Genomic DNA, 27,655 nt, shown 5'->3' with positions numbered 1-27,655 from the left:
CACTGATGCATTGGGTACAAGGCGGCACGGAGAGTGATATTGCAGACATGGTCCTGAGGGAATACTCAGAACAGCCTTCTCCTCCCCACTCCAAATCAACACACAGACATAATCCCAAATGGCATAACAGAAACACCATGCTTTCTAGTAATATTTCTGGCACAAGAACATGCATCCTGCAAATATACTGGGTATGACTACTTATGTGCACACATGCTCTAAACACAGACATGGTCCTTAATGCCCCTCCATATGATGCTAGTTGCCCTGTACACATACCACCCTCAGGCAACCTCACTAATGACCCACAAAAGGACATCCCCATGACAGACTGAACATAATACCCAAAAGCCACAAACAGACAAAACCAACATACGAATTGTTATGCACATATTTGAATACCTGGCACCTTTCCCCCTCCTTCCCCAAATGAACTCAACTTCAAATGCATATACATGCAAGCACACCCAAGCACAGACATAGTACAGAAACACGCCCACAATTTGTACAGAAATCATGCAAATACACTGTGCACTGAGGACCCCCCCCCCCCCCAGAACATCATTTAAATGATGGGGAGAAAAGTCCTTATTAAACAACCAGTGGAGAACTTCCTGCTCCTTTTAATAGGCACTGTTTTTCTTCTCAGTCCCTGTAGGAACTGAGCACATGATTTGCATGTGTGTCCAGTCTTCTATGAAGTGGTCTCAGACAGTGGCGTAGCGTGGGTTATCAGCACCCGGGGCAAGGCAAGTAATTTGCGCCCCCTAACCCATGGATTTGCGCCCCCTAACCCGTGGATTTCCCTAACCCCCAGATGTTGCGCCCGGTGCGGCCGGGCCCCCCTGCACCCCCCACGCTACGCCACTGGTCTCAGAAAGGGGGGCTGAAGGGAGACATCCACTTGAGACCATGGAAAGCTATCACCCATCAGATATTGGGCCAGATGGATCAACAGTCTGGAATAAAGGCAGCTTCACAGGATCCATACCCAAGGTTCTGAATGAATTCTATTGCCATTCATGAAAAAGAACCCATGGATGAAATGCTGCTTCTTTTAACAATCTTATCAACCAGGCCCTTGCCATTCATATACTGGATCATGACCCATGCTCCTCTAATGAGGGCTGAAGTAGTGGGACTCCTATGTGTTGCTTTCTAAGCTGATCATGCCTCTTCCACACACCCATGCCCTCCCTGCACCAGCAAGCAAGCATTGTTTCCTACTAATTACCTTCTTCCAGCTCATCCATGCTCCCAATCTTTCTGGTGCCATCGATGGTGTAAATGTAGCGAACTCCCTGAGGCAGGTTAATGTTATCAGACAGAGACCGAGTCAGGTCAGCAAGCAAGGCGTCAAAGCTTCGGAAGCGGTCTCCGGAAACAGCGTACACAATTCCCTTGAAGTAGCGGTCCCCATTGCGGTAGAAGCGCACCTTCTTGGCTTTCTTCTCATTGCTCAGCGCTTGCAAGGTCCTGGTCCGGTAGAAGCTACAGTGGGCACTGTGAGTGGGGCTAGGCAGGCCATTCATACGGGAGCCTCGCATGTTTCTGGACGCCTTATCTCTTTCGTCAAAGTGTCCAAAATCAAGTTCCATAGCTCGGTGAGCCCTAGAGGTGTGAAGCTGAGGCAGAGGAGGAACAGGAGAAGGGAAAGATGCAAAGGGAGGAATTAAGTGAGTCAACCCAATAACTGGCAATTGGTGGTCCTGGATGTGAAAAGAAACCCACACATTTGCTCTTATGTTTTACTTCCCCTGGAGTAACACCATAGAAGGTTTCTTCCTTGTATGTGGGGGTGTGGTTCAAGTGCCGGGAAGGGTGGGTGTACTCTAGGCAATACAATGGAGCAGATTTAGTAATATGCAACCAATTGCATGGAGTTGCCCCCAGAGATTCTAAGGATCCCTTGCTATATCTGGCTTAGTAGGTGAGACTGGGACAGAAATGTCCAGGGTTGCCATTTAAGAAAGCAAGCCATCCACAAACTACTAAAGACCAGTGAACAGAAGTTCACTGCAGTGTAGTTGGGGCTGCAGACCGAAGGCAGAAAAAAAGAACTTCGGCTGGTAGGTGGATACAAGGAAGTGACAGACTAAGCAACCCTGAGGGATTAAGCATCCCAAAGACTGAACCACCAGCTCCACTTGCATGGTTTTCAACATGCCCATTCACCGATGGGGCAACAATCTGAATCACAGGGCTATGTCAAATGGGGGACTATAAACTGAAATGGCTGATAAACCAGGAAGACATCTAGCTAGGATCCAGACTTCTTTGTGACCAGTCCCTCAGATACCTCCTCTGATCTACCTATCAGTTTCAGATATTAGAATCTGGGAGGCAGTGGGTGGGAATCCCTGACATTCAAATGGCATTGGAATAAGTCTATGTTAAATTGCAAGATTTCCCCCTGCACAGTTAATCTGCTGCATCATCTAATCAGGAAGAGGGGTTTTTATCCCCTCCCCCACACGCCTTCCCTCTTAATGAAGCATTTTTTAATTGCTGAAGGTATGTGCATCACACCACTACAAGCGCACCTTTCATTGTTCAGAGGCTGCGGCGTAGTACTACTATAGGAAGAGGGAGCGGACAAGAGAGTCAATTGAATTTCTGCAGCAGAGCGGAGAGGGGGGCGGGCGGAGGAATGACAGAAATAATCTTGAGCATGAACTAAGACACAAGAGAGTGTATCCTCTTGCAATGGAAAACTCCAAACCAGAAAGAAAGCTCTGGGTGACTGGAAACCTTATACCGCTACCATTTGGCTGTGCAGGGCTATTAACATGCAGCTCACATCTTCTCATCACAGATTCACACAACAGAAATGGGATTAAAGCCCTAGACTCAGCAATCAGGTACAAATCCTGGAAAAAGCTGTTGCTTTCCTTCTGCCTCTCATCCAGCTAGCCAAGCCCTGTCCCTTCATTCATTCTCTTCAGTGCCAGTGACCTGTCTCTGACCCTATTGTCACTGTTGGGTAGCAAAAGGAGTTTCCATTCCCACTAGCCTATCTTCCTTTCTCCAAGTTTAAGAAAATGCTCCCCCCTGCCAGCACTTAAAGACGCTCACAGGTCTAGGAACGATGTTCTGAAAACAATGCAATCTCAGCACAACTTTTGCAGTCAAGAGATTTTTGTTGGGAGGCATTGTTCACTTGCAATGCGATTTCTTCCCCCCTCTCTTGTGCATCTGGCATCTGTTACTTTCTGCCTGGGAAGCGTAAGCTCTACTCACCGGTTTTTCAGCTCGCAGGGTGGAGATGCTAAGAGAGAGAAACCCAGCCACACTCTGTCTTTGTTGTCTGAGCTCCAAGCAAGAAATTCCTGCCAGTTTGGCTAGGACTCCTCCTAGGTCCTAGTGCCTTGAGTCACACACACACACACACACACATACACGCACACCCCTTCTGCAAAGTATTTTTGTGTCAGTGGGCTTGTTGCTCATGATGGATTGACTTTGTAAAATTCTCCCTCTCCAAACTTAACAGAGGAAAGAGAGCATGATTCCAGATTTCATTTCCTTAAGCAGATGAGTGAGCTACATCTTGACTGCATTGTTCACTATGTTCCAAGGCAAACCTCCCATTGTCTCTACTTGTCCTAATGACCTTCCAGACCCAGCTGGAATCAGCCAACATTTGATTTATGCCACAGTGCTGCGAATTTGCAGATGCAATGAAGGTGTTAAGTCTTGTAAGCTGAATTTCTGATTCCTGTTGAAAATCACACTTGCCTAGTGGACTAGGAGGGGGAGGTTGTGAGCAAATGATGGCATAAGCTGACGCTCCCCGGCCACACTCATGAACAGAATCTGCCCACAGGGCTGGGAACAAGGAGGCACTTTGTTGGAATGATTTTTAAAGACCACAGCTTCATCCATTATAAACAACAGATCTGCAATGGGATGGCCTCCCCTGATTAAAAGCAGCTCCAAGCCCATAGTATGGGTAACTATTTAGGTTGCAAACGCATGCCTTAGGCACCTGCCAACAGCAGCACCTTTTAGAGCAGGCGTAGCAGCTAACAGGGTGCCCAATGTGGTGATATTAGACTGCGACTCCCATCAGCTTTAGCCAGCATAGCCAATAGTCAGGAATGATGGGTGCAGGAGTCCACAACATCTGAAGGGTACCAATATTGATGACCCCTGGTTTAGGACAACCCATCCCTGTTTTTGAGTTCAATCCCTTACTATCAGCTCCTCTAAGCCACACCTCCTTGAGATAACTTCTTACATACTTCCCCTTAGACCAGAGGTCAGCAAACTTTTCAGCAGGGGGCCGGTCCACTATCCCTCAGACCTTGTGGGGGGCCAGACTATATTTTGAAGGGAAAAAATGAATGAATTCCTATGCCCCACAAATAACCCAGAGATGCATTTTAAATAAAAGCACACATTCTACTCATGTAAAAACATGCTGATTCCTGGACCGTCTGCAGACTGGATTTAGAAGGCGATTAGGCCAGATCTGGCCCCCAAGCCATAGTTTGCCTACCCATGACTTAGACCCTGTGGCATTGTGTGGTTGCTAAGGTAAGTCCTCCATTCACTGCTTCCGCCTGCCCCGCTCCAGGCCTCCATGTCCAGGAGTCCTTTTTACCAGCATTAAGTTCCAAGGACAGGGCCTTCTCTGTGGTAGCCTCTGTATCTCTGGAATGGCCTCTTCAGGGAAATTCACATGACCCACTCTGTTAAACTTTGAGGAAACATTCAAAAAGACCTGGATTCAGCCAGATCTATGCTTGTTTTATTTAATAACTGCTTTATTTCGTCCTGTTATTTTACTGTTTTTGATGTTTAGTTTTTTACTGCCATCCTAAATTTTAATGTTGTACTGTAGCCTCTGCCTCAACCAGCACCGCCATGCTGGCTGGAGCTGATGGGGGATGTAGTCCAAAACATCTGAAGGGCAACAGGTTGGGGCAACTACGGTGGGCTGAAGTGGGTGGGAAATGGTTACTCAGTCCCAACAGCTGTTCAGGTACCCCCATACCATGTCTTTGTTTGGGTACATGGGAGCGAATAGGAATTGCAAATGCATCTGGGGGAAAGAGGCTGGGCTATTCTACGGACAGTCCAATGTCCTTTCAATTGGTTCCAGCCTTCATTGTAGTGGACCTTGGGGTCTCAATTTCAACAGTGCCCTATGCGGTGCCCCCAACCTCTGTTGCTCCAGCCGAAATAATAGTTGTGGTATCCCCTGCGGTGCAACCTCTCAGTGCGACTGAACTGGGGGACACACCCCTAAATCCACCTTTGCTGCCTCCCCTTAATGTCAATCAAGACAGGCCCTGTTTACAAGTGTGAGTGATGTCACATTGCTTGCTTCTGAATGGTCACAGGCACAGCTGACCAGGCGATGCTAACTACTTGTACCCTACCCCCCAAATTGCTAACTTCAATTTTCAAAAACAGATGTCTAAATTTCAATTCCAAGTATACGTAATTAAACAATCTTGGATTATCTTTCTCAAATACAAAAGAAAATGTTTTAGCACACAAATCACTTTTAATCATCTTGTCAATTATGGTGTTAAAATTCAAGGCTCTTAAAAGTTTCAATTTCAGACACACCAGAATTGCAATTTGCATGCCTTTTTCTTAGGAAATTTGGTCACCAATTCCTTCAAGCCAAGTACTAATGCTCTGGCATGTTCAATTGATATTATTTAGGGTTGCCATGCATCTAGAATTTCCGGGACATAGCTGGTATTCAGACCTCCTAAACAGCATCTGGGTTGATGTATGGCATGTCAGAAATGTAGATTTTGTGTCCGGATTGCTTCACTTTTTGAAATATGGCAACCCTAATATATTTGCCAAGCCAGCAAGTCTCTTTTACTACACAGTTGAGCATATGTAAGTTTCTATAAGTTTGAGTTCTGAGAAACTGTGTTCAATACTTGTCACTGACACTGGAAGTGAGAGAAAGATCCTTAGAGGAACAGAAACATTGGGCAAATTACACATGAGTTTTTGTTGAACCATAAGCTCACAACCTATATGCATTTAACTTGTGTGCATTCAGCTTTACATGCTTGGGGGGAAAGTTAAAAAAGAAGAAGAAGTAAAAAGGGGGCATTGGAGGGGCATCAATGGGGAAAGACTTTGGCAATCCCATCCACCATTGCACCCAATCTGTTTTGACAATACATGATTTTGGCTTCTAGCAAGATCCCCCTGTTAACCCCTGCATAAGTTGCAGGGTTCCTGTAGCATGAGGAGAAATTTTCCTTGTGGTAGCATAGACTATGGCAGTCTTCAAGCTATTGCTGTAACTTCACAGCACAGATGTTCAGAATCAATATCCTATTTCCCACTGTGCATCACTGGTTTCCCTAAATTCTTGCAGGCCTTAAGTACTGTATATATTCAGTAGATTTGTTGTTGTTGATACTCTACATATCACGCAGGAGCCAAATTACATTGTAGCTGTTGGACTCTCTCTTGAACAGATTGTATGGCCTATGTCTAAGACAGCATCGTAGAAACTTACATCAAATTGTGGCTGAACAGGGTTCCACAAAGTCACAATAACAAATTAACTGAAAAAGCCTCAAAAACAAAAATGCAAAATAAATAGCAAAAACAAAAGCATCAAACTTAATCTGTTCCGGAAGTCCATTTGACTTCCAAAATGTTCAAAAACCAAGGCACAGCTTCTGATTGCTGCAGGTGCCCCAGAAACAATAGCTGACAGCTGCATTGGACATTTGGCTTCCAAAAAACATTTGAAAACTGGGACACCTACTTCCGGGTTTTCAGCGTTTGAGAACCAAGGCGGTTGAGTACCAAGGCGGTTGAGAAGCAAGCAGTGGCGGAGCTTCATGCTCTGGCACTGGGGGGCAGAGAGCAGGCAGAGGCGGGGCTGGCATGCATCCTGGGGGCAGGGGCACTGCCCGCAGGGGCATGGTGCACATCCTAGGGGCATGCCACATCTCCTGTGGGGGTGTGGCGCCTAGTGCCGCCGGGGGGGGGGGGGCAGCAGTGATGGCACCCCACCGGGATCGTGCTGCCGGGGGTGGTGCGCTCCCCCCGCACTCCTCTTCCTCCTCCAGTACCACTGTAACAGTTTTGCTTTGTTACGGAACTGTGGCTTTTGGGCCTAGAAACTGTCATGTCATGCTAATTCTCATTCAAACCAGTGGATGTGGTATGGCACAACAACATTGCATTGGACAACATCGCTACTCCCCAACACTTTCTGCATGTATGTGTTTCTGTTCCCCCATGATTCCCTCATGATTTCCCCATGAAAATAACTTTCACAATTGTTGTCACTTTACTCCCATGATTTTCTCTGTTAAGGGGGCTGCAAATGCATTTTTTTTCTAAAGTCAAATATCAGAGTCAGAGTCAGCCCTGGGGCCACCAGGATGAACCCAGCTAGTGCCTTGTTGGAGCCTCACATAAGATAATCTGATGCTTGTTGAGACACTAATGGGCCTCAGTGATGATGCTGTCCCCGATTACATCACTTTTCGCTGGGTAGAGGGAAAAAGCGGTTTTGTGAAGCCATCATTGCTTAATGACTTCAGACATGGCCAGTGACTGAGGCACTGGAATTGCAGCCATTTCCCTCCCATCAATAAATTCATTTAGATAAAAAGGTATGTTAAATTTAGTTCCTTGAATCCAATTACCTGGCCTAAATGAAGGAAACGCTCTGTCCACCAAGCAGTAGCAGAGAGTCAATGTTTACCCTGAGCAATTAAATCTGGCTAAATATATATAGCTGCCCTGTTCCTTGAGATTTCCTTCTCCCCCACCCCCACTCCTTTGTTTGGAAAAGGGCGATGAAAGAAAATATGGTTACAAGCCGCCATAATGGAAACTCCTGGTTTGAATCTCACTGCACCACATCCACAAAGTCTCTAGGTGGCCATTGACAATGTCCTGCCTTCTAGACATAACTTTATGTCTGAATTATGGAGCTGATGAATGAGATCCAACATTAGTCATACACAGAGTATACCCATTGAAATCAACATTTACTTCAATGAGTGTGTTCTAACTAACATTAGATCTTGCTAGATTTGATTTACTAAAATAAATTGAATAAACTAAGGTAAACTGTACAAAGCGTTAGCATTCAAAAGTGCCGTATGAATGCCAAAGGCAGGGCCAGCCTACCCATGGGTCTACTCTGAGTAGCTGAATACAACTCCTAGTTTCTACTTGAGGGGTTCTGCAGCAAAGTTCTTCAACTCTGTGCCGCCAGATATTGTTGAACTACAATCCCCATAATCCTCAAACAGTTTAGCCAATAGCCAGGGATGATAAGCATTGTTAATCCAACAGCCTCTGGAGACCCACAGTTGAATAAGGATGCTCTGGGGCAAAGGCAATTAGAGTGCATTCACACATGAGCCTTGCATAGCAGTGACTTCACCTGGTCCTTCATCTGGCCCAGGAATGACCAGAGATCAGAAAACAAACATGCAGTAACTGGATCAGATATATTGTTATGGACTGGCTGGATGCAAGAGTGGTGGGAGGCACCAGCTGGCAACCACCAAGGGAAGAAAGCTCAGAGCCAAGGAGTTGGTGGTGGGATGAGTGGTCAGAGGGGGACGAGGGAGCAGAAGATGTCAGAAGCTGAAAAGGTAACAGGGTTAAGTGAGCAGGAAGAGGCTGGAGCAGAGAGCAGTCCAGAACCAGAGGCAGAAGAGGAGGCTGCAGAGGAGAGGGCCAAGAGACTGAAATGAGACAGGCTGCTGAAGAAGCCAGAGGCTGTATATATTATTCTGTATACCCATTACATTCCAGAAAACGTAGAACATAAATGGTCTATATTGGTCATATAAACCAGGACAGCCAATATGGTGCCACTACATGCTGCTAGACTATATGTTCCGTAACCCCTGGCCATAGCCATCCTGTCTGAGCTGATGGGAGCTATAGAGCAACAACATTCATGTTGGCAACTCCAGATATAAAAAAAAGAATTGAGTCTTTAGACTGTGGTCCAAGAAATTTCCAGCTGCTCAAAAATATTATGAGGATATTTTATCACCTCATATTAACTGTGAGATGGTGCCCAGTTATTTCATTTGTATATTCAAATCACTGTGTTGCAGCAGAACACAGATAGCTAATGGCTAATTTGTTGTAGGACGTAGGACATCGCTAGCTAACTGCTAGAAACAAGAACATCTGGCGTGAATGGAAACTTGGAAATGTAAGAATTCAAAAACTATGCTGATGCGTAAACAGGCTTATTTCTAACATGTATAGGAAGTTGAGAGCTATTCATCTGAGACTTTGTCAAAACAATGGACTTCATTCATATGTTATTGGAGCAGGACTATACCTTGGACGGGGGTAATGGAAGTTTTAGCTGTCATTCAAATCTGAGTTGGAATCAATGGGACTTTTGATATATGTGATTATGATAGGAATTATTTCAGTGTTTTCCTTTCTCATACTCAATTGCAGCAAGAACAGCTAACTTGATGTGCTTCACACGTTCTGGACTAGGACTCTCATAAACCCCTAGCAGCATGACCAATGGATGTTGTAGTTCATTGGATGTGAAGGGCACTACATTGGCTACCCCTGGTTTAGGATAAGCCCATCCTGGTTCAGAGCTCAAGCTTCATCAATCTTAGTGGCTGCTCACAAAGTCAAGCAGTATGGTGATGTAAGCAGATTCCAGAAACCCTCTTGGTTATGAGGTTTTGGGGTTGATTTGTGAGCTTGTTTGGGCCCTGTGTGAGAGTCAAAAGGGTGGAGTAAGGAGGTGTGTCAGAATGAGAAGGAACTGATATCTGTAACTTGTATTAAAGGTTTTGCCGTGCATTTTCGTAACTTTTGTTGTTGGTTTAGTTAAAGATATTTGTACATTAAGTGAAATAGGAATTGTCTAAATAAAAATAATAAATAAAATATATAAATATTGCTGATATTCTCCTCCAAGCCACACCCTCCTTGGGGGAATCCTATCCTCATCATTTGTCTCTACCCACACCCTCTTGCACTACGTGGGTGGCTTCCATTCTCTACTCCACTGCATCTGCCTGAGGGAGGGTGATTTAACCCTTCGCTACTTAACTGGTGCCTCAGGATGCTTACCCAAGTCCTTTATTTTGGAGAGTTTCTGGATTAAAAGCTTTCGCTGGAGGAGCAAGTGCACTCAGCATCCTAGACTGCTTTTCCCCAGCACTGAGTACCAGGGGAAGGGTCTTCTCTGTAGTAACCCATATATCTCTAGAATAGGTTCCATGGGAAAATCCATACTCCATCTGGAGGACACCAAGTTAGCTATCCCCCTCTTATAATATTGGTTTCCCCTCCATATATATATATAAAAGAAAAGTAAATTTCACACAGAACAAGAAAGCCAAACTGAAAAGGTAGGTCCACCTTAGTCCACAAAGGTTCATTTAGAAATTATCACTTGGAGGTGCTGGAGGCGATCCATTTTCTCAATGGCTGCAGGTGGGCTTCTGGTGCTGCCAGTAGCATGGTGCCACCATTCATATTCCCAGTTTCAGAAATATGAGTTTGGTTAATTTTAAAGGTCTGTGATTTTTCTTCTCCTGCTCAGATTTTAATCCACAATAGAGAATTTATTCAACCCTATCTGCATGCCTGCCTACATACCCCATGACCTCCAGACATCTTTCATTTACCTTTGCTGCTGCTATGGCAGTATGGGAATAAAGGGAAGGAGGAAGGTATCCCTCCTCAACCTCCCACTACACACATGTGCTGATGTCTCACACACTCCCGTGGCTACATATCAGGGGCCAGGAACAATGGGAAATAATTTCGCTTCCCAAGTGCAACTCAACAGAGTAAAAATAATAATGGAGAGACAGATCTTCCTTCTGCTGCCAGCAGAACATCAACAAAGGTAATTAAGCAGTGGGAGAGATGGACCGAGGTGCAGGGGGGCTCGCTGGAGGGACCAGTCCCTGTTGTATGGCTTCATGAGGGGTGTAGCATTTACAGCTGCACTTTGGATTGGGTTCAGGGGTGAGTAGGGAATTCCCCAATGTTGTGGAAAACATTTTACATAAGAAGATAAGAGCCTGCTGGATCAGGCCAATGGCCCACCTAGTCCAGCATCCTGCTCTCACAGAGATCAACCAGGTGCCCACGGAATTCAAGCAGGATTCAAGCACAAAAGCATTCTCCCCTCCTGTCCTGAATCTTCTGTTGGATCGTCTTGGGTTCTAGTATGAGAGAGAGGCAGAAAAACTTCTCTATATCCACTTTCTCCACACCAAGCATGACCTTATACACCTCTACCATGAGCTTGTTTGGAGGTTCTAGAAGGGGGAGCGCAGCTATCGTATACCCTTTACCAAAGAATGGTAAACTCCTATCTGGGATGGTCATCCTCTTCCACTGAGCATGCAGCTTTGGGAGGGGTGCACATGGAGCAGTGAGGGAGGGAGGAGACACCTGCCTAGCCTGCCAGATCAGCCGAATCAACCCTGGCAATCAATGGGGTGACAGGTGTCGCAGCCAGATCGCCCTCACATCCCTTACACACCTCTACCAGGTCCCTCTACTGTTCCCACTTCTCTTGGCCTGCTCTTTATGTCCACGGCTGGCTTTGATTCAACTGTGGAAACAAAGGGTGACACCTTCCAGCCACACTGGGTTAGCTTGGCTTTCCCCCATGGCCCCAGCCAAGTTAAGTGGCCAAGTCCTAGCAATGGACCTCATCAATAAAAAAAAAAGTAATGGTTGAATGAGCTACATCATTGGGTTTCAACAAGATGCAACAGGAGCACTAACACCCTGCAGATACATGGTAACCCATTAAGAAATGGGTCCACATACGCATTTTTGGGTTAAAAGTGGGTCCTGGGCCTGAAAATGTGGAAGACACCTGAACTACTTGATACACATTTTCAGATATGCAAAGGATGATTGAGATGTGAGTAGTTGGTATTACTTGGTCTATGTTTGTCCACCAGCGACAGTACATGTGGTGATGAATGGCAGGGGTGGGAGGGAGAGATACCACAAAACTGAGCCAAGAAGGTGACCTCCTGGTTAAACACAGAACTGCTTGGGGGTGATTATGTGAAGGCTGAAATCAACTTTCACCTTAATAAACATGCCAGGTGGCCTTGGGCAAAGAAAAACTGGAAGGATCTCTTCAGGGAAATTGTACACTACTATGTATTTATCACTACTATGTACACACAGAGGGACGTGGGTGGCGCTGTGGGTAAAAGCCTCAGCGCCTAGGGCTTGCCGATTGAAAGGTCGGCGGTTCGAATCCCCGCGGCGGGGTGCGCTCCCGCTGCTCGGTCTCAGCGCCTGCCAACCTAGCAATTCGAAAGCACCCCCGGGTGCAAGTAGATAAATAGGGACCGCTTACCAGCGGGAAGGTAAACGGCGTTTCTGTGTGCGGCTCTGGCTCGCCAGAGCAGCAATGTCACGCTGGCCATGTGACCCGGAAGTGTCTCCGGACAGCGCTGGCCCCCGGCCTCTTGAGTGAGATGGGCGCACAACCCCAGAGTCTGTCAAGACTGGCCCGTACGGGCAGGGGTACCTTTACCTTTACCTTATGTACACACAGAGATGTGCATGTCGTGTATTGGTTAGAGTGTTGAACAAGGATCTGGGAGACCGCGGTTCAAATCCCCTCAGCCATGAAAGTCACTGGGTGACCAGTCACCATCTCACGGGGCTGTTGTGAAATAAGGTGGGGGCAGAGAACCATGAACATGACCTTGAGATGGGATATAAATTATGTATCATTAACCTTTTAGAGAAATGAAACTTAAGTCACAATGGCTTCCAAATCCAATTCACTTCATGCTTTCATGGCATTCTCCTGTTCACTACATCATACCTGATTGGATGGGATTTATCATACACTTTCAGAGAAAACAAACTCAAGTCATCACAGCAGCTCCCAAATGGTGGAGTTAAACCAGATAATGTGTGGACGACAGCAGTGTGTGATTGACAATTGGTCCTTCATTATGCATAAATTAAGATTTATGCTAAGTGTTATGGGGAAAATGCTAGTAATGGGGGAGAAATTCAGTCTGCATTATTTATTTATGAGATGTGTGTGCCACCCTTCATCAAAAGGCCACAGACAAATTCTCATAAAAGCAGGAGGAGGAGGAAACTGTTCATAAATTATTACGGTCATAATTCCCCCCATGTTAAAGTCTGCTGGAAGAGGTGTGTCTTCATTCAGTTCTATCACTATCAAGCTCATTCTTGCAACCGTAAGAGCTAAAAATGTTTGCAGGATTATAATTATTCTTATTTATTAATTTTGTATAGCGCCCTTCATTTGTAGAACTCACAACATATAAGAAACTCACAACATACAAGATAAAAATACCTAATACATAATAAAAACAAGAACAAAAAGCAAAAAAAACAAACCCCCACAAACCAAAAAACACCCCCCCCACACACACACACTAAGATACTAAGAACTATGTTCTGTCATTGCATGGCATGATCATAAAATGCACATTCTTGGATAAATTTCATGAACTCTCAATGTTTTCTCAAGGAGTAACCATAGGGACGCTTTAAACACAGTTATATCCACATCTTAGTTTGACATGACTTTTAAGAGATTTTGGTTTATATATAACGCCTGCTTTCAAAAAATAATGTTAAATTGAAGGATCGCCTTCTACAACTTTGACCTGTGTAACTGCTGCTTTTACAAGACAATATTCATTCCAGACTTTCAAAGAATCAATCCTTTAGTGTTGACTTCTGATGATCTGTAGGAGTTGTGCATTATAAGATACAAGTGCAGTTGCTGAATAAGTAAAAGCTATGGTTTTCCCAGTAGTGATGTATGGAACTGCGAGCTGGACCATAAAGAAGGCTGATTGCCGAAGAATTGATGCTTTTGAATTATGGTGCTGGAGGAGAATCTTGAGAGTCCCATGGACTGCAAGAAGATCAAACCTCTCTATTCTTAAGGAAATCAGCCCTGAGTGCTCACTGGAAGGACAGATCCTGAAGCTGAGGCTCCAATACTTTGGCCACCTCATGAGAAGAGAAGACTCTCTGGAAAAGACCCTGATGTTGGGAAAGATGGAGGGCACAAGGAGAAGGGGACGACAGAGGACGAGATGGTTGGATAGTGTTCTCGAAGCTACCAGCATGAGTTTGACCAAACTGCGGGAGGCAGTGGAAGACAGAAGTGCCTGGTGTGCTCTGTTCCATGGGGTCACGAAGAGTCGAACACGACTAAACAACAAAACAACAACAACAACAAAAGGGATGGGGGAGGAATTTGATTCAATTTACATTTAAAGAAAGGGACACGGGTGGCACTGTGGGTTAAGCCACAGAGCCTAGGACTTGCCGATCAGAAGGTCGGCGGTTTGAATCCCCGCTACGGGGTGAGCTACCATTGCTCGGTTCCTGCTCCTGCCAGCCTAGCAGTTCGAAAGCACGTCAAAGTACAAGTAGATAAATAGGTACCGCTCCGGCGGGAAAGTAAACAGCGTTTCTGTGTGCTGCTCTGGTTCGCCAGAAGCGGCTTAGTCATGCTGGCCACATGACCCGGAAGCTGTAAGCTGGCTCCCTCGGCCAATAAAGAGATGAGCGCCGCAACCCCAGAGTCGGCCATGACTGGACCTAATGGTTAGGGGTCCCTTTACCTTTACCTTTACATTTAAAGATGAACATCCCTGATACTCACTTTCTAAAACAATTCATGAACCAAAACACAGCCATCCTTCTAAACTCACATATCTCACAATTTTGCAAAGCAGTTCTCCAGCCAAGTCCTAACTCCTAGCTTTTAATAGCAGTGAATTCCTTTCCCAATTCACAGTGAGAGCAGGCAGTAAATCAGGGGTAGTCAACCTTTTTATACCTACCACCCACTAATGCATCTTTCTTGATGGTAAAATTTCCTTACTGCCCACCAGTGCTCTATAGAAGGAGGATTCAGCTTGTGCAGTAGGACCCCTTACCGCCCACCTAGAATCCTGAAACGCCCACTAGTGGGTGGTAGGGACCAGGTTGACAACCCCTGCTGTAAATGGTGGGATTACACAATTGAGATCAGAAGCATCAACTTCTGGAAAAGATTGCGGGGGGCAGATGCAACGTCCTGACATCACACATGCAATGTCATGCAACGTCCTGACATCATGTGTGCAATTTCATGAGAGCCAGGGAGCGGAGCTGAACCCAGTGGCAGCACATGGCTTCAGTAGCCGGTGGCTCCGTCCTCCCCCTGCCCCTCCTGTGCAAGGGAAAGTTGGGGAAGTCAGCCTTAGCCAGGGGCGGCAGCAGCAGGAGCTGCCAACCACCAAAGTCATGTCACGCCCAAAAGGGGAGCCCCAAAGTGCCTCAGCTCCTAGGAGTTGGTGCCTATGATTGGGGTGACCCGCTCCTTCCCCAAGCCTCCTCTTTCCTAACAAACTATTTAAAATTATAGCTCTCCCTTTTCTCTTCCTAGAGCAGGGTTTCCCAAATGTGGGTCTTGTTATGTATTCAGTGGTCTGTGTTTGCCTGAGCTTGAGTATGGACTAAGGATTCTGAGCTCCTGTGTTCTGATTCGATACATGTTGTCCAATCACAGAACATTTCAGGATTTGGGCCTCTGCCATTTGCCCTTGAACTCTAACTCTTGATTCGCAGTTTGGAAGTGTAGACAGCCAATCACGTTGGGAGTGGGAGTGGCCCAGGCTTTTAGAAATGTATATAAGTAGTTGCTTTGCCCCCATTTCCCAGTCATTTCCCAGTCATCCAGCTGTTTTTGGACTACAACTCCCATCATCCCAAGGTAGCCAGATCAGTGGTCAGGGATGATGGGAACTGTAGTCCTAGAGGGTACTTCCAAGAAGGGAAGGGAGCTGGCAAGAAAATAAACTGAGGCTCTGCCAGTTTTTTCATAATGAAGATGAAGTCATTTAGCATAGTAGGCCATCTGGCACCTACTTTAGGGAAGTTTTTAATGTTTTATTGTGTTTTTAATATTCTGTTGGGAGCCACCCAAAGTGGCTGGGGAAACCCAGCCAGACGGGCGGGGTATAAATAAATTATTATTATTATTATTATTATTATTATTATTATTAACGGATCACCCTCCAAAAACTAGAAGAGTAACATGATTTCTCTTTTCCCACCCCAAACAGATTCATGCAAAAAGGGATATATTGTGTTAAAGCATACAAAACTGCATATGTATTTTCATGCTAACTTCAAAACAAAAAAACAGAAATAGGGTGAACCTAATGATGGAAGTTTCTAAAAATCTCAATGTCAAGTTAATCCACACACATTTTTTTCTACTTCCCATCTCACTCATCTATCTCTATCGGAAGCAAGTTTGCTCCCCTTTGCTTTATTAAAATATGCAACATTATATTACACGCATATAATATACCCATATGCACACATAAGCATAATGCATGTATAATTCAATGTATGCGGAAAACAAAGACTGCTGCAATAGTCAAAACACTTCCTGGCAAATTGCCTTAGCATAATCTTTTAAGTATACCTCCCCCCACCATGACTATGAATTGCCCGAGTAGGTAACTGGTTGCCATAGGAGCTAATGGTTGCAAGGAAGCAGAGAGTTTCAGCAGATGATGAATTATAACAGCACTGCAGCTATAGCTTCAAATCAGCATGCACTGGCAGTGAATGAATATGTCCTTGGAATGTAGAGGCCATACTTTCTCAATTAAAAAAAGAAATTAAGGATTTAAAATTAGACTCCTAACAATTAACATTTGAAACAGAGTTAGATTTAGGGCAGTGCAACCAGTTCTGTTGCACTGGGTACTGAGCCTAGAGTGCCACAACTATGACATAGTGAATTGAGCAGAACAGAAGGCGAGGAGTGGGGTGCTGAATTTTGGGCTCACACAGGGTGCTACTGAAATTAAACTGGTGCTCTCATATGCCTTCAGCTCATCATTTTGCAAGTTTCAGCCCAGCAGCCCAGGAGCATATATGGCATCAGGTGTAGGGAGGTGGGCATAGCTTGAAATAAATGTCTTCATGAGCTATGTGGGGAGGCCTGGTGGGTGTAATTAAACCTATGGGTTAGAGGTCTCCCACTGCTGCTGCGAACAATATGGAGCTAGACCGGCCAACCGCTTGCTATGTTTAATGCAAATTGTGTAGCCAACACATCTTGGGGGAAGAACCTGCTGATACTACTCTTAGCAATCCCACACACACTTAGTTGGGAGAAAAGTCTGTGTTCACCCTAAGATGGGATCCTTCATTCAATAAATTGCCCTTCTCCATATTGTTTAAGAGCCTTTTGCACTGGCACGAACTATAGGGGGCCCTGGGTAAAGGGACCTCTGACCATTAGGTCCAGTTGTGGCCGACTCTGGAGTTGTGGCGCTCATCTCGCTTTATTGGCCGAGGGAGCCGGCGTACAGTTTCCAGGTCATGTGGCCAGCATGACTAAGCCGCTTCTGGAGAACCAGAGCAGCGCACGGAAATGCCGTTTACCTTCCCGCCGGAGCGGTACCTATTAATCTACTTGCACTTTGACGTGCTTTTGAACTGCTAGGTTGGCAGGAGCTGGAACCGAGCAACGGGAGCTCACCCCGTTGCGGGGATTCAAACCGCCAACCTTCTGATCGGCAAGTCCTAGGCTCTGTGGTTTAACCCACAGCGCCACCCATGTCCCATAGGTGGCCCTAAAGGTAAAGATAAAGGTACCCCTGCCCGTACGGGCCAGTCTTGACAGACTCTGGGGTTGTGCGCCCATCTCACTTAAGAGGCCAGGGGCCAGCGCTGTCCGGAGACACTTCCGGGTCACGTGGCCAGCGTGACATCGCTGCTCTGGCGAGCCAGAGCCGCACACGGAAACGCCGTTTACCTTCCCGCTGGTAAGCGGTCCCTATTTATCTACTTGCACCCGGAGGTGCTTTCGAACTGCTAGGTTGGCAGGCACTGGGACCGAGCAGCGGGAGCGCACCCCGCCGCAGGGATTCGAACCGCCGACCTTTCGATCGACAAGCCCTAGGCGCTGAGGCTTTAACCCACAGCGCCACCTGCGTCCCAATAGGGGGCCCTGGGGACCCACAAAAAAATTGTGAGTGCTCGGTACCCACACCATGGGGTCTCCGATGAGACTTCTGGTGCTTCATGAGGCCCTGGAAGTCACATCAGAGGTCTCGCAGGGCTCGGAGGTCGTGTCCGAGGCCTCATGGAGCCTCCAACACAACTTCCAGGAGAAACTGGAAGTCGTGTCTGAGGTCACGCAGGGCCTCGGATGCAACTTCTGGGGTTCCAAGGTGGCATGCATGACGTAATGTGATGTCATGTCATGTTTTCACGTTATGACTCCATGTTACGTCACATGCACTACTGGGCACCCACAATCTGGAGCCCAGGTTAGCACCCCCGGCCTTTTGAACTCTAAGAATAAAACAATTTCCTAAACACTACCATGTAATTTGATAACGAAAAGAAACTGTGCCAGATGCATGATCATACAAAACTGTTACTGAGCTACAAGACCGAATGATTCTTTTATTGTTATATTTTAAATTACAGGGAAGTAAATCCCATCAAATCCATCCAAAGGATCATGTCACATTTGCATTGGAAATGTGAATTATTTCCCACCTAGCACAAATCCAGTGTATCATCAATCACAGTTGTGTTATTTCCTGGTGGTGTACTCTTTACAATGGGGCTGAAATGTCATTTGCAGAAACAGGCAGTGGTTTTGCTTCAAGGAGAGCAGAGTAATTCACACCAGATGCAGCATTTCTTGTTTGTGGAACCCCAACAAGAAATCAGCTGAGTTGTTCTCCATATCCCAGGGAAATAGATTCCAGAGGAAAGAGGGAGAGAGGGAGTTTGAAGTAGTAAAAAAATTGGCAAGATAGAAAAAATATCAGGAGGGGCCCATAATGGGTTGGATTTCCAAGGCGTTGATTCTGTTCACACTACATTGCATGCATTATCAAGGGGGCTGTCAACATATTGAATAACTTTTAGTCAATGAAACATCTGCCATTTAACTGACTAACAGAGCAGCCCTTAACCGAACAAAGGCAGTTTAACTTGCACCAGTAAAAGTTTTGCTGGAGTAATTTATCCCTGTTCCACCCTTTTTGCCAGCTTAAGGTCCACTGGCTTGCTAAGTCACATAAATCGGGTCCTCCCTTAAAGAGACCTGGAGACTGACCTCCTGTGTTGTGGGTGGGTATATTGGACAAGCCACAACACCCGATTGGTAGGTCCCTCATTGCTGGGCTTAATCTGGCCAATGGGGTACAGTCTAAATGGTTCGAGGGACCAATATATGCCTATGCACGTGATCCAGAGCTTCCTCTTTTGGCTCGTCCATCGGAACACCCGCCCACCTCTCCCTATATTTAGGGTCTTTTTTGATTGACCTTGCTATGCCGTCGTGTGTCATCTGTCATTGGGACAGGGGCATGGCAGAAATTTTCCCCACTTGGCTGATTGGCTGTTGCCATTTGGGTTTCACCTGCCACGTAGCAAATCATCACAACTTGTAAGGTTGCAGATAGGCTCTGGTTCAGGTGATAGGGATGGGAGAACACTCTCGCCATCCCTATGGGAAGGGTATTCTGTTAAAGGAATCCAGGGACTCGATGGTTTGGTCAACCCCTGAGAGGGTGTTGTGCCAGTGTCTGAGTCCAGGGGGACATTTGGGCGGAGATAGCCTGTATCCAGGTGTTCACCCTTGGCTGACCTATGCTGGAACCCTGGGTCAGCACTACCTGCAAGGGTGTAGGGAGCTAGTTGAACCAGAGCCTATGCAACCAGCCACTTTCTGTAATCAATAAAGTTGTGGCCTAAATTCTGCCAAAAACCGAAACCCAAATTTGAGTCAAGTGTGAATTTATTTAGGGGGGAGGTTTCTGGGTCTGAAGGGACATGGGTGGCGCTGTGGGTTAAACCACAGAGCCTAGGACTTGCTGATCAGAAGGTCGGCGGTTCGAATCCCTGCCACGGGGTGAGCTCCCGCTGCTCGGTCCCCGATCCTGCCAACCTAGCAGTTCGAAAGCACATCAAAGTGCAAGTAGATCAATAGGTACCGCTCCAGCGGGAAGGTAAACGGCGTTTCTGTGCGCTGCTCTGGTTCGCCAGAAGTGGTTTAGTCATGCTGGCCACATGACTCAGAAGCTGTACGCCGGCTCCCTCGGCCAATAAAGTGAGATGAGCGCTGCAATCCCAGAGTCATCCGTGACTGGACCTAATGGTCAGGGGTCCCTTTACCTTTTTCTGGGTCTGAACACGCAAATGACCTGAAAGTGATATGGAGTAAGTTTAAGCATACCATCCAACATTTTCAGATCAAAAACTGGGATGCGTGTCTTCCAATATGTGCTCAAGGACAATCACATGACCTGCGCTGTGATCTCACCCCAAGAAAGAACTTGGTGGGAGGAGATTGTGCCCCCCCAAATGGCCACTGTGATCTCACACGGGGAAATGGGGTGTCCCATTTTTTCCAGGACACTTGGCACATAGGGTTTAAGTCTCTCCTTTCCTCACTCCACCAGCACCAGCACTCCTCACCATGTCCCTACCATGCCCCCAGAACTTGTCTTTTGGGGATATTCACTGGCATTAATTATGCTGGCTTGAATGCCACCAGTTCAACTGGCTGAACTGGGGTGAGGGATTTATTCTCACATAGCTCTGGTTGAGCCTGGAGAGCCCATGATCTGCCCAATCCAAAAACTCTCATCTAAATTTGTACGACTGCTAGTCAGTGCTATTTTTCTAGAAAAAGAGGTGCTGGAACTCACTATGAATGCCTCTCTTGTTCTCTTATAAAGGTGCCCATCTGAGAGGGACCGGAACTGAGTTCTGGCTGAAAAAAAAAGTCCTGCTGCTAGTGATACTAAAAGGTACTACTTATGTCAAAATGGACCAGTTTTATGACAGGCAATCTGTAACTGACTCAGCAAAAGATTGTTATTTCTACATAGGTCAGGAATGAGGAACCTCTTGTGTTTGGAGGGCCAGCCTTCAAGCAAAGGAAGTTTCAGAATCACAGTAATGATTTGAATTCTTTTTTTTAGCTTTCCTGGGCCTGACATCATATGATGTCATGTGTGCTAAAGGTGGGCTTGGCTCACCCAAGATGGCTGGCAGCCATCCCGCAGAAGGCTTGTGGGTCTAACTGGGCCCACAAACCACAAGTTTCCCACCACTGGAAAAAAATGGTATCAAGCATTAAGGTCTAAGAGATAGCAAATACAGTGGTACCTCGGGTTAAGAACTTAATTCGTTCTGGAGGTCCGTTCTTAACCTGAAACTGTTCTTAACCTGAGGTACCACTTTAGCTAATGGGGCCTCCCGCTGCTGCTGCACCGCCGCACGATTTCTGTTCTCATCCTGAAGCAAAGTTCTTAACCCAAGGTACTATTTCTGGGTTAGCAGAGTCTGTAACCTGAAGCGTATGTAACCCGAGGTACCACTGTACTGGGCCAGACAGTCACACTGATAAAAGGTTGGCAAAGAGTTCAGAAACAGGAAGGTCACCAGATAATGTGCAAGCAGATAATTTGGTGGTAGCCTGTTGAGGGGAGAGCTAAGGAGCAAAGCAGAGCCAAAGTTCACAACACTCCCTCAGCTTTACAGCCTGTTGGAATGGCTGCTGCTCAGTCCCTCAAATGTGCCAAAATAATAATAATAATAATAATAATAATAATAATAATAAATCAAAGTTCATTTGCGAGCACCACAAACCCAACATTTAACATATTTTATGCCATGCAAATTTACAACACTATGGGATCTTCCATGAAATTCACCTCTAAGTATCCTTCCTTCTGGCTCTCCAGATCCAGATCCAGACACAAAAAGAAATTACTGGCCCAGGATTTCCCACCTACCCACCCTGCTGCAATTTCTGACAATGGCTCATTAGCTGCCATTAATTTCCAAGAGGAACTTGCAACATTTTCCCCAATTATCCCTTTTCTTAGTGATTTGTAATCAGCCTTTCAAACATTGCCTTTTCTTGGGCATTGCTGCACGGAATGATAACACGAAACGATGCATGATGGATTTGGAAATGTATAGCTCTTTTCATTAGCAACTGTAATACCTTAAGACTCATAAACTGTTTGTAGGCTATTGCTTGGGCAGAGCTAGGAGATTTTACTGCAAAAAGGCTTCTGTGGTTACTAGCCCCTGAATGCATATGTGTTAGGCTAAGAAAGTCATCTACATTATGCTCATAGGGATGGCGAAGAAATTCAATCCAGTTCACAAGTGAACCTAATTAATTTGCAATTTCTGAAAGAATACGTGAACTGAAACACAGCCATCCTTTGAGAGTTAAACTTCTCTAAGTTTTGCAATGCAGTTTTCCAGCCAAGCGATGTGTGCAAAAATACATTTTACAGGGTAAAGTATGCATGAAAAGGCATAGATTATACAGTGGTACCTTGGGTTACATATGCTTCAGGTTACATACACTTCAGGTTTCACACTCTGCTAACCCAGAAATAGTGCTTCAGGTTAAGAACTTTGCTTCAGGATGAGAACAGAAATCGTGTTCTGGTTGCGCAGCGGCAGCAGGAGGCCCCATTAGCTAAAGTGGTGCTTCAGGTTAAGAACAGTTTCAGGTTAAGAACAGACCTCCGGAACGAATTAAGCACTTAACCCGAGGTACCACTGTATATGCAGAAAGTGCATTATACCAGGGAACACTGCTTTGCAAAAAAAAAGGAAAGGGGGGGGGAATTTGCATATAGGGAGCAAATCGCATCAAGATACTGATTAATTTAGTATGAGGCCTTTTAAAATAATAATAACAATTCACACGCCGATGTGGAAATATTGACAACTGTACTTAAGGTGGGAAAAATGAGAAACAGAAAAACTGAAAATTTCATATTTGCCCGTCACTAATTATGGAGAAGGGTAGGTAAAAAGAGGAGGCCCTTGGTCTCTCCCCCCCCCCTTTCTTTCTGGATAATGCTTGCGCTCCACCCCTTAGTTATTATTGACATAACAGTCATATGGCCAGTGGTGAAATATCTGCAATAAATTCAAAAGATCCCAGGCTCAGTCCCTAACATGTCCAGAAAGGTCTGGGAACAATATCTGCCTAAAACCCTGGAGACCTGCGGCCAGTCGGTCTAAACAGTACTGTGCTAGATGGACCATGGTTTGGCTCAGTATAGGGTCCCCCAGTTCAATCCAAGGCTGACCCAACTCAAATCCAGGCTCCAGATCAATTCAGGAGCCTAGCCCTAATGTTCAGTTAGGGTTCCAAACAAGTGATCTGGAGGGAGAGGGGAGGAGGAAGAGGAAATGCCCCTGTACCTCTACTGTAGCACAGAGAGTAAGACTAAACCTTTTGCAGTGGTACCTCAGGTTGAGAACTTAATTCGTTCTATATCGGCTTAAGGAGACTATCAGAAGAGATCATAAAGAAAAAAGAGAAAATATATGAACAAGATGTGATGTGGAAACAGCAAGACAAGACTGGATAGAATTGTGAACTCTGTTTGGACTGATTTGGATTGATTTGGACATTAACGCAGTAGCAAGAAGATGATCAGAATCCCCCTTCGGATCTTGAAATATGGGTCCCCCTAACAAAATTTAAAATTCGGCTTTGTAATTCGGAATTTATGTGATTTGATTTGATTTGATTTGATTTGATTGGCCAGTTAAGAAAAATTATTTTTTTAAAAAAGAGAGAACTTAATTCGTTCTGGAGGGTTGTTCTTAACCTGAAACTGTTCTTAACCTGAAGCACCACTTTAGCTAATGGGGCCTCCTGCTGCCGCCGTGCCGCTGCTGCGCGATATCTGTTCTCATCCTGAAGCAAAGTTCTTAACGCGAGGTAATATTTCTGGGTTAGTGGAGTCTGTAACCTGAAGTATCTGTAACCTGAAGTGTATGTACCGTAACCCCAAGTTACCACTGTACTACCGCCTGGTGAGTGCAGAGTTTGATCCTGCTGGGTGATCTTTCGCCAGTACATTTCCTTTTGACAGTGCTGCATCACTCTGGGTCATAGCTGTCAACTTACAGATTTGAAAATAAGGGACCAGCAGCCTTGAAAATAAGGGACCAGCAGCCAAAATAAGGGATTTTAGTCAACCAGCTGAAATACGAAGTTAAAAGGTACCAGATAATTTTGGACAGCAGCGCTGGTTTTTAGCCCTTCGTTTCCAGAGGTTGCTGCTCAAGACACCAGCCAATGAAACACTGCAATTAAATAACTACAAGCAGCAACCACTTTTCGCGCAAAACGAAGTCCAAGCTACGAAGATGCTGCTGCAGTTCTGTATCTTTTCTCTCGTGCTCCATCTGCAGCTCTCAATTCCATCAGGTGGGGCGGGAGGAAGGGGGGGAATAGCGCCTGAAGTAAACCCGTAGATCAGACCATCTATGCTAGTCTACCACTACAAATCTATGGGAGAAGCGCTTGCGGTCCTTCCATTGTATTTTTTTTTATATAGATATTTATTAGAGTTTCCCAATTAATACATAAAACAAAAAACAAAAAGTAACAAAAAGTAACAAAAAGTAACAAAAATACAAAAATACAAAATTAAAAAACAATTAAAACAAATATAATTTCCCTTACTTATTTCCATTAACTTGTTTCCCAGACCTCCTCTCACCTCCCCCTTTTGTATTCCAGTTCGAATTCTTAACTCAACAAATCCTTATTATAACTTATTATAACTTATTATAACTTATTGCTCAACCTTTACATTACAGCTGGTAACCACTTAATTTCTGTCCAACATCATTCTAACATTCATTAATTTTACAATATTTCTGCAGATAGTCTTTAAATTTCTTCCAGGCTTCTTCCGCCGACTCTTTTCCCTAGTCTCGGATTCTGCCGGTCATTTCTGCTAGTCCCATATAGTCTATCACCTTCATCTGCCATTCTTCCAGAGTGGGTAAATCTTGTGTCTTCCAATACTTTGCGATAAGTATTCTTGCTGCTGTTGTCACATACATAAAAAAAGTTCTGTCCTTCTTTGGCACCAATTGGCCAACCATGCCTAGGAGAAAGGCCTCTGGTTTCTTCAAGAAGATATATTTAAATACCTTTTTCATTTCATTATAAATCATTTCCCAGAAAGCCTTAATCCTTGGGCACGTCCACCAAAGGTGAAAGAATGTACCTTCAGTCTCTTTACATTTCCAACATTTATTATCGGGCAAATGATAAATTTTTGCAAGCTTGACTGGGGTCATGTACCACCTGTAAATCATTTTCATAATATTCTCTCTTAAGGCATTACATGCCGTAAATTTCAAACCGGTGGTCCATAACTGCTCCCAGTCAGCAAACATAATGTTATGTCCAACATCTTGTGCCCATTTAATCATAGCAGACTTCACCGTTTCATCCTGAGTGTTCCATTTCAACAGCAAGTTATACATCTTTGACAAAATCTTAGTTTTAGGTTCAAACAATTCTGTTTCTAATTTTGATTTTTCCATCTGGAATCCAATTTTCTTGTCCAATTTATAAGCCTCCATTATCTGATAATAATGAAGCCAGTCTCGCACTTTGTTTTTTAGTTTCTCAAAACTCTGCAATTTCAATTTGTCTCCCTCTTGCTCCAAAATTTCCCAATATTTTGGCCATTTGGACTCCATATTGAGTCTTTTAAAAGCTTTTGCTTCCATTGGTGACAACCACCTTGGGGTTTTATTTTCCAATAAGTCTTTGTATCTTATCCAGACATTAAACAATGCTTTCCTGACAATATGGTTTTTAAATGCTTTATGTACTTTAACCTTGTCGTACCACAAATATGCATGCCACGCAAAAACATTATTAAATCCTTCTAAATCCAAAATGTCCGTGTTCTCAAGAAGCAGCCAGTCTTTCAACCAGCAGAATGCTGCTGATTCATAGTAAAGTTTAAGGTCTGGCAGGGCAAATCCACCCCTTTCCTTTACGTCAGTTAATATCTTAAATTTTATTCTGGGCTTCTTGCCCTGCCAGACAAATCTAGAAATATCTTTCTGCCACTTCTTGAAACAGTCCATCTTGTCCACAATTTGCAATGTTTGAAACAAAAACAACATTCTAGGCAATACATTCATTTTTTTAACTGCAATTCGACCGCGGTCCTTCCATTGTAGCCCTTGGAACACCTGCCCATTCCTCTTCCTCCGCCTCCGCCTCCTCCTCTTCCTCCTCTCTCTGAACTGCTTTCTCTATGGTTGCCCTCACTCTCCTCTCAAGGCTCCTCAGCAATTCATAGGCCATGCCAGGCTGCCCATCTCATCCGGGTCCTTCGGCGGCACAGCCACAGTACGGCCTAGCGGGAGCGGCGGTGATGGCAGAGGGGAGGCCCCAGGCAGAGACGCTCAGTTCGGCGGCCGCGAGGAGGATGGCAGCAGAAGGGCCCGAGACTTCCGCCAGTCCTGGCGGGGAAGGGCTCCCAGGGGCTGAGGCTGGTGAGAGGAGGCCAGAGGGGGGCTGGCCGGGCAGCCAAAAAACACATTTGGAGCCTCCCTCCTCCCTGGCCGGCAGGGAGGGAGGAAGAGGAACTGCTTCCTTTGAAACCCGGGAAATTTAAGGGACATCCATCAATAAGGGACAGCAGCGGGACATGGCGCTGGGATAAGGGACTGTCCCTCCAAATAAGAGATGCTTGACAGCTATGCTCTGGGTGGGCTGACCTGACTCAAGGCCATCTGGGGTTGTCTCAAACCAAGACTGGATCAACCTGCATTGTTTCAATTCAGTTCAGGATCTGGACATTAGCCCTTGTATACACATGAAAATGTGTACGAGAGTTCAGGCAGAATTTCCCCCTCTTTCAAAACATATTTGCAAATGTATACAAAAATGACATGCATAGAACTTAAGTCTGGACAAATGAGAAACAGAGGGACCAAAATTGATTCGTCTTGTCCATTCCTAGCTATTACAAGTGTTGCTGGCGGCTCAGTTGCTGCCCACTTGGGTGAAGCTGCTATTTTTAGCACATTCTTGAGCACTAATGGCCATGATTCATTGCTAAGGGCTAATAAAAAATGACCCACCAAAATAAAGCATAAATTTCAGACCTGAGTCATAACAATTCATTTTATAGGGAACAGATGTCTCCAAAGCTGCAATAGCCCTGACATCATACAACTTATAGGAGGGTCTTGCCATCCATTATGTGGTAGCATATCTGGGCTACCACTTGCCACATTCATACAATGAATAGCACTTGCCACATTCATACAATGTCTGGCATGTATTATTATTAGTAGTAGCAGTATTATCTCAGTTCAATTCTGATACTAAAGGTAATAATTTCTAGGCTCATGATTTTTAAAATTCCAAGTGTTATGTCTTTTGGAACCAGCTACAGTTGGTGGATCTTTCAAGTCTATTAAAAAAACCACCCGATTCTGCAAGCCTGAAATCTGTCCTCCACTGCCGTCAGGGCTGGAGTCAGCTGTAGGTCAGCAATAAAACAGTAAATCACCCAAGACCATTTAACTCTTTATTCAAGGAAACAAACCACAACTCAGGCCGATTAGTCTCAGCAACTCTTTCCAAAATGTGTTGCACCAATGAAGCAGCTGCAAAGACTGAAAGTTCCTGCCTTCCCTCCACTCTTTAAGATTTCCACACACCCCCCCCCCCCCCCGGTTCCTTCCCCAGTAGCTTAAGGCTTCACCTTCTTGCCTCTTGTTGCTCCGCCCTCTTCACTTCTCTGTGTGC

At 45.2% G+C, this 27,655-nt stretch overlaps 1 protein-coding gene across 5 annotated transcripts in view; it reads right to left on the bottom strand.

The window, feature by feature from the left end:
* The window catches only part of DCX (doublecortin), a 114,809-nt gene extending 111,436 nt beyond the window's left edge, over positions 1-3,373 (bottom strand). For all 5 annotated transcript variants that reach the window (XR_013834759.1, XM_079961729.1, XM_079961730.1 and 2 more), the window contains exons 1-2: positions 3,241-3,373; positions 1,235-1,625 (exon numbers count right to left, since the gene is read on the bottom strand). Coding sequence is in view for 4 of the 5 variants with exons in the window: in XM_079961729.1 (XP_079817855.1) it covers positions 1,235-1,598 (364 nt within the window). In the remaining variant the exon portion in view is untranslated. The remainder of the gene's footprint in view (positions 1-1,234; positions 1,626-3,240) is intronic.
* Positions 3,374-27,655: the final 24,282 nt, after the last annotated feature.

Source organism: Podarcis cretensis (assembly GCF_951804945.1).
Source record: "Podarcis cretensis genome assembly, chromosome: Z".
NCBI lineage: Eukaryota > Metazoa > Chordata > Lepidosauria > Squamata > Lacertidae > Podarcis > Podarcis cretensis.
The sequence above is the reverse complement of the archived record's forward strand: the minus strand, read 5'-3'. Positions and strand labels throughout refer to the sequence as shown.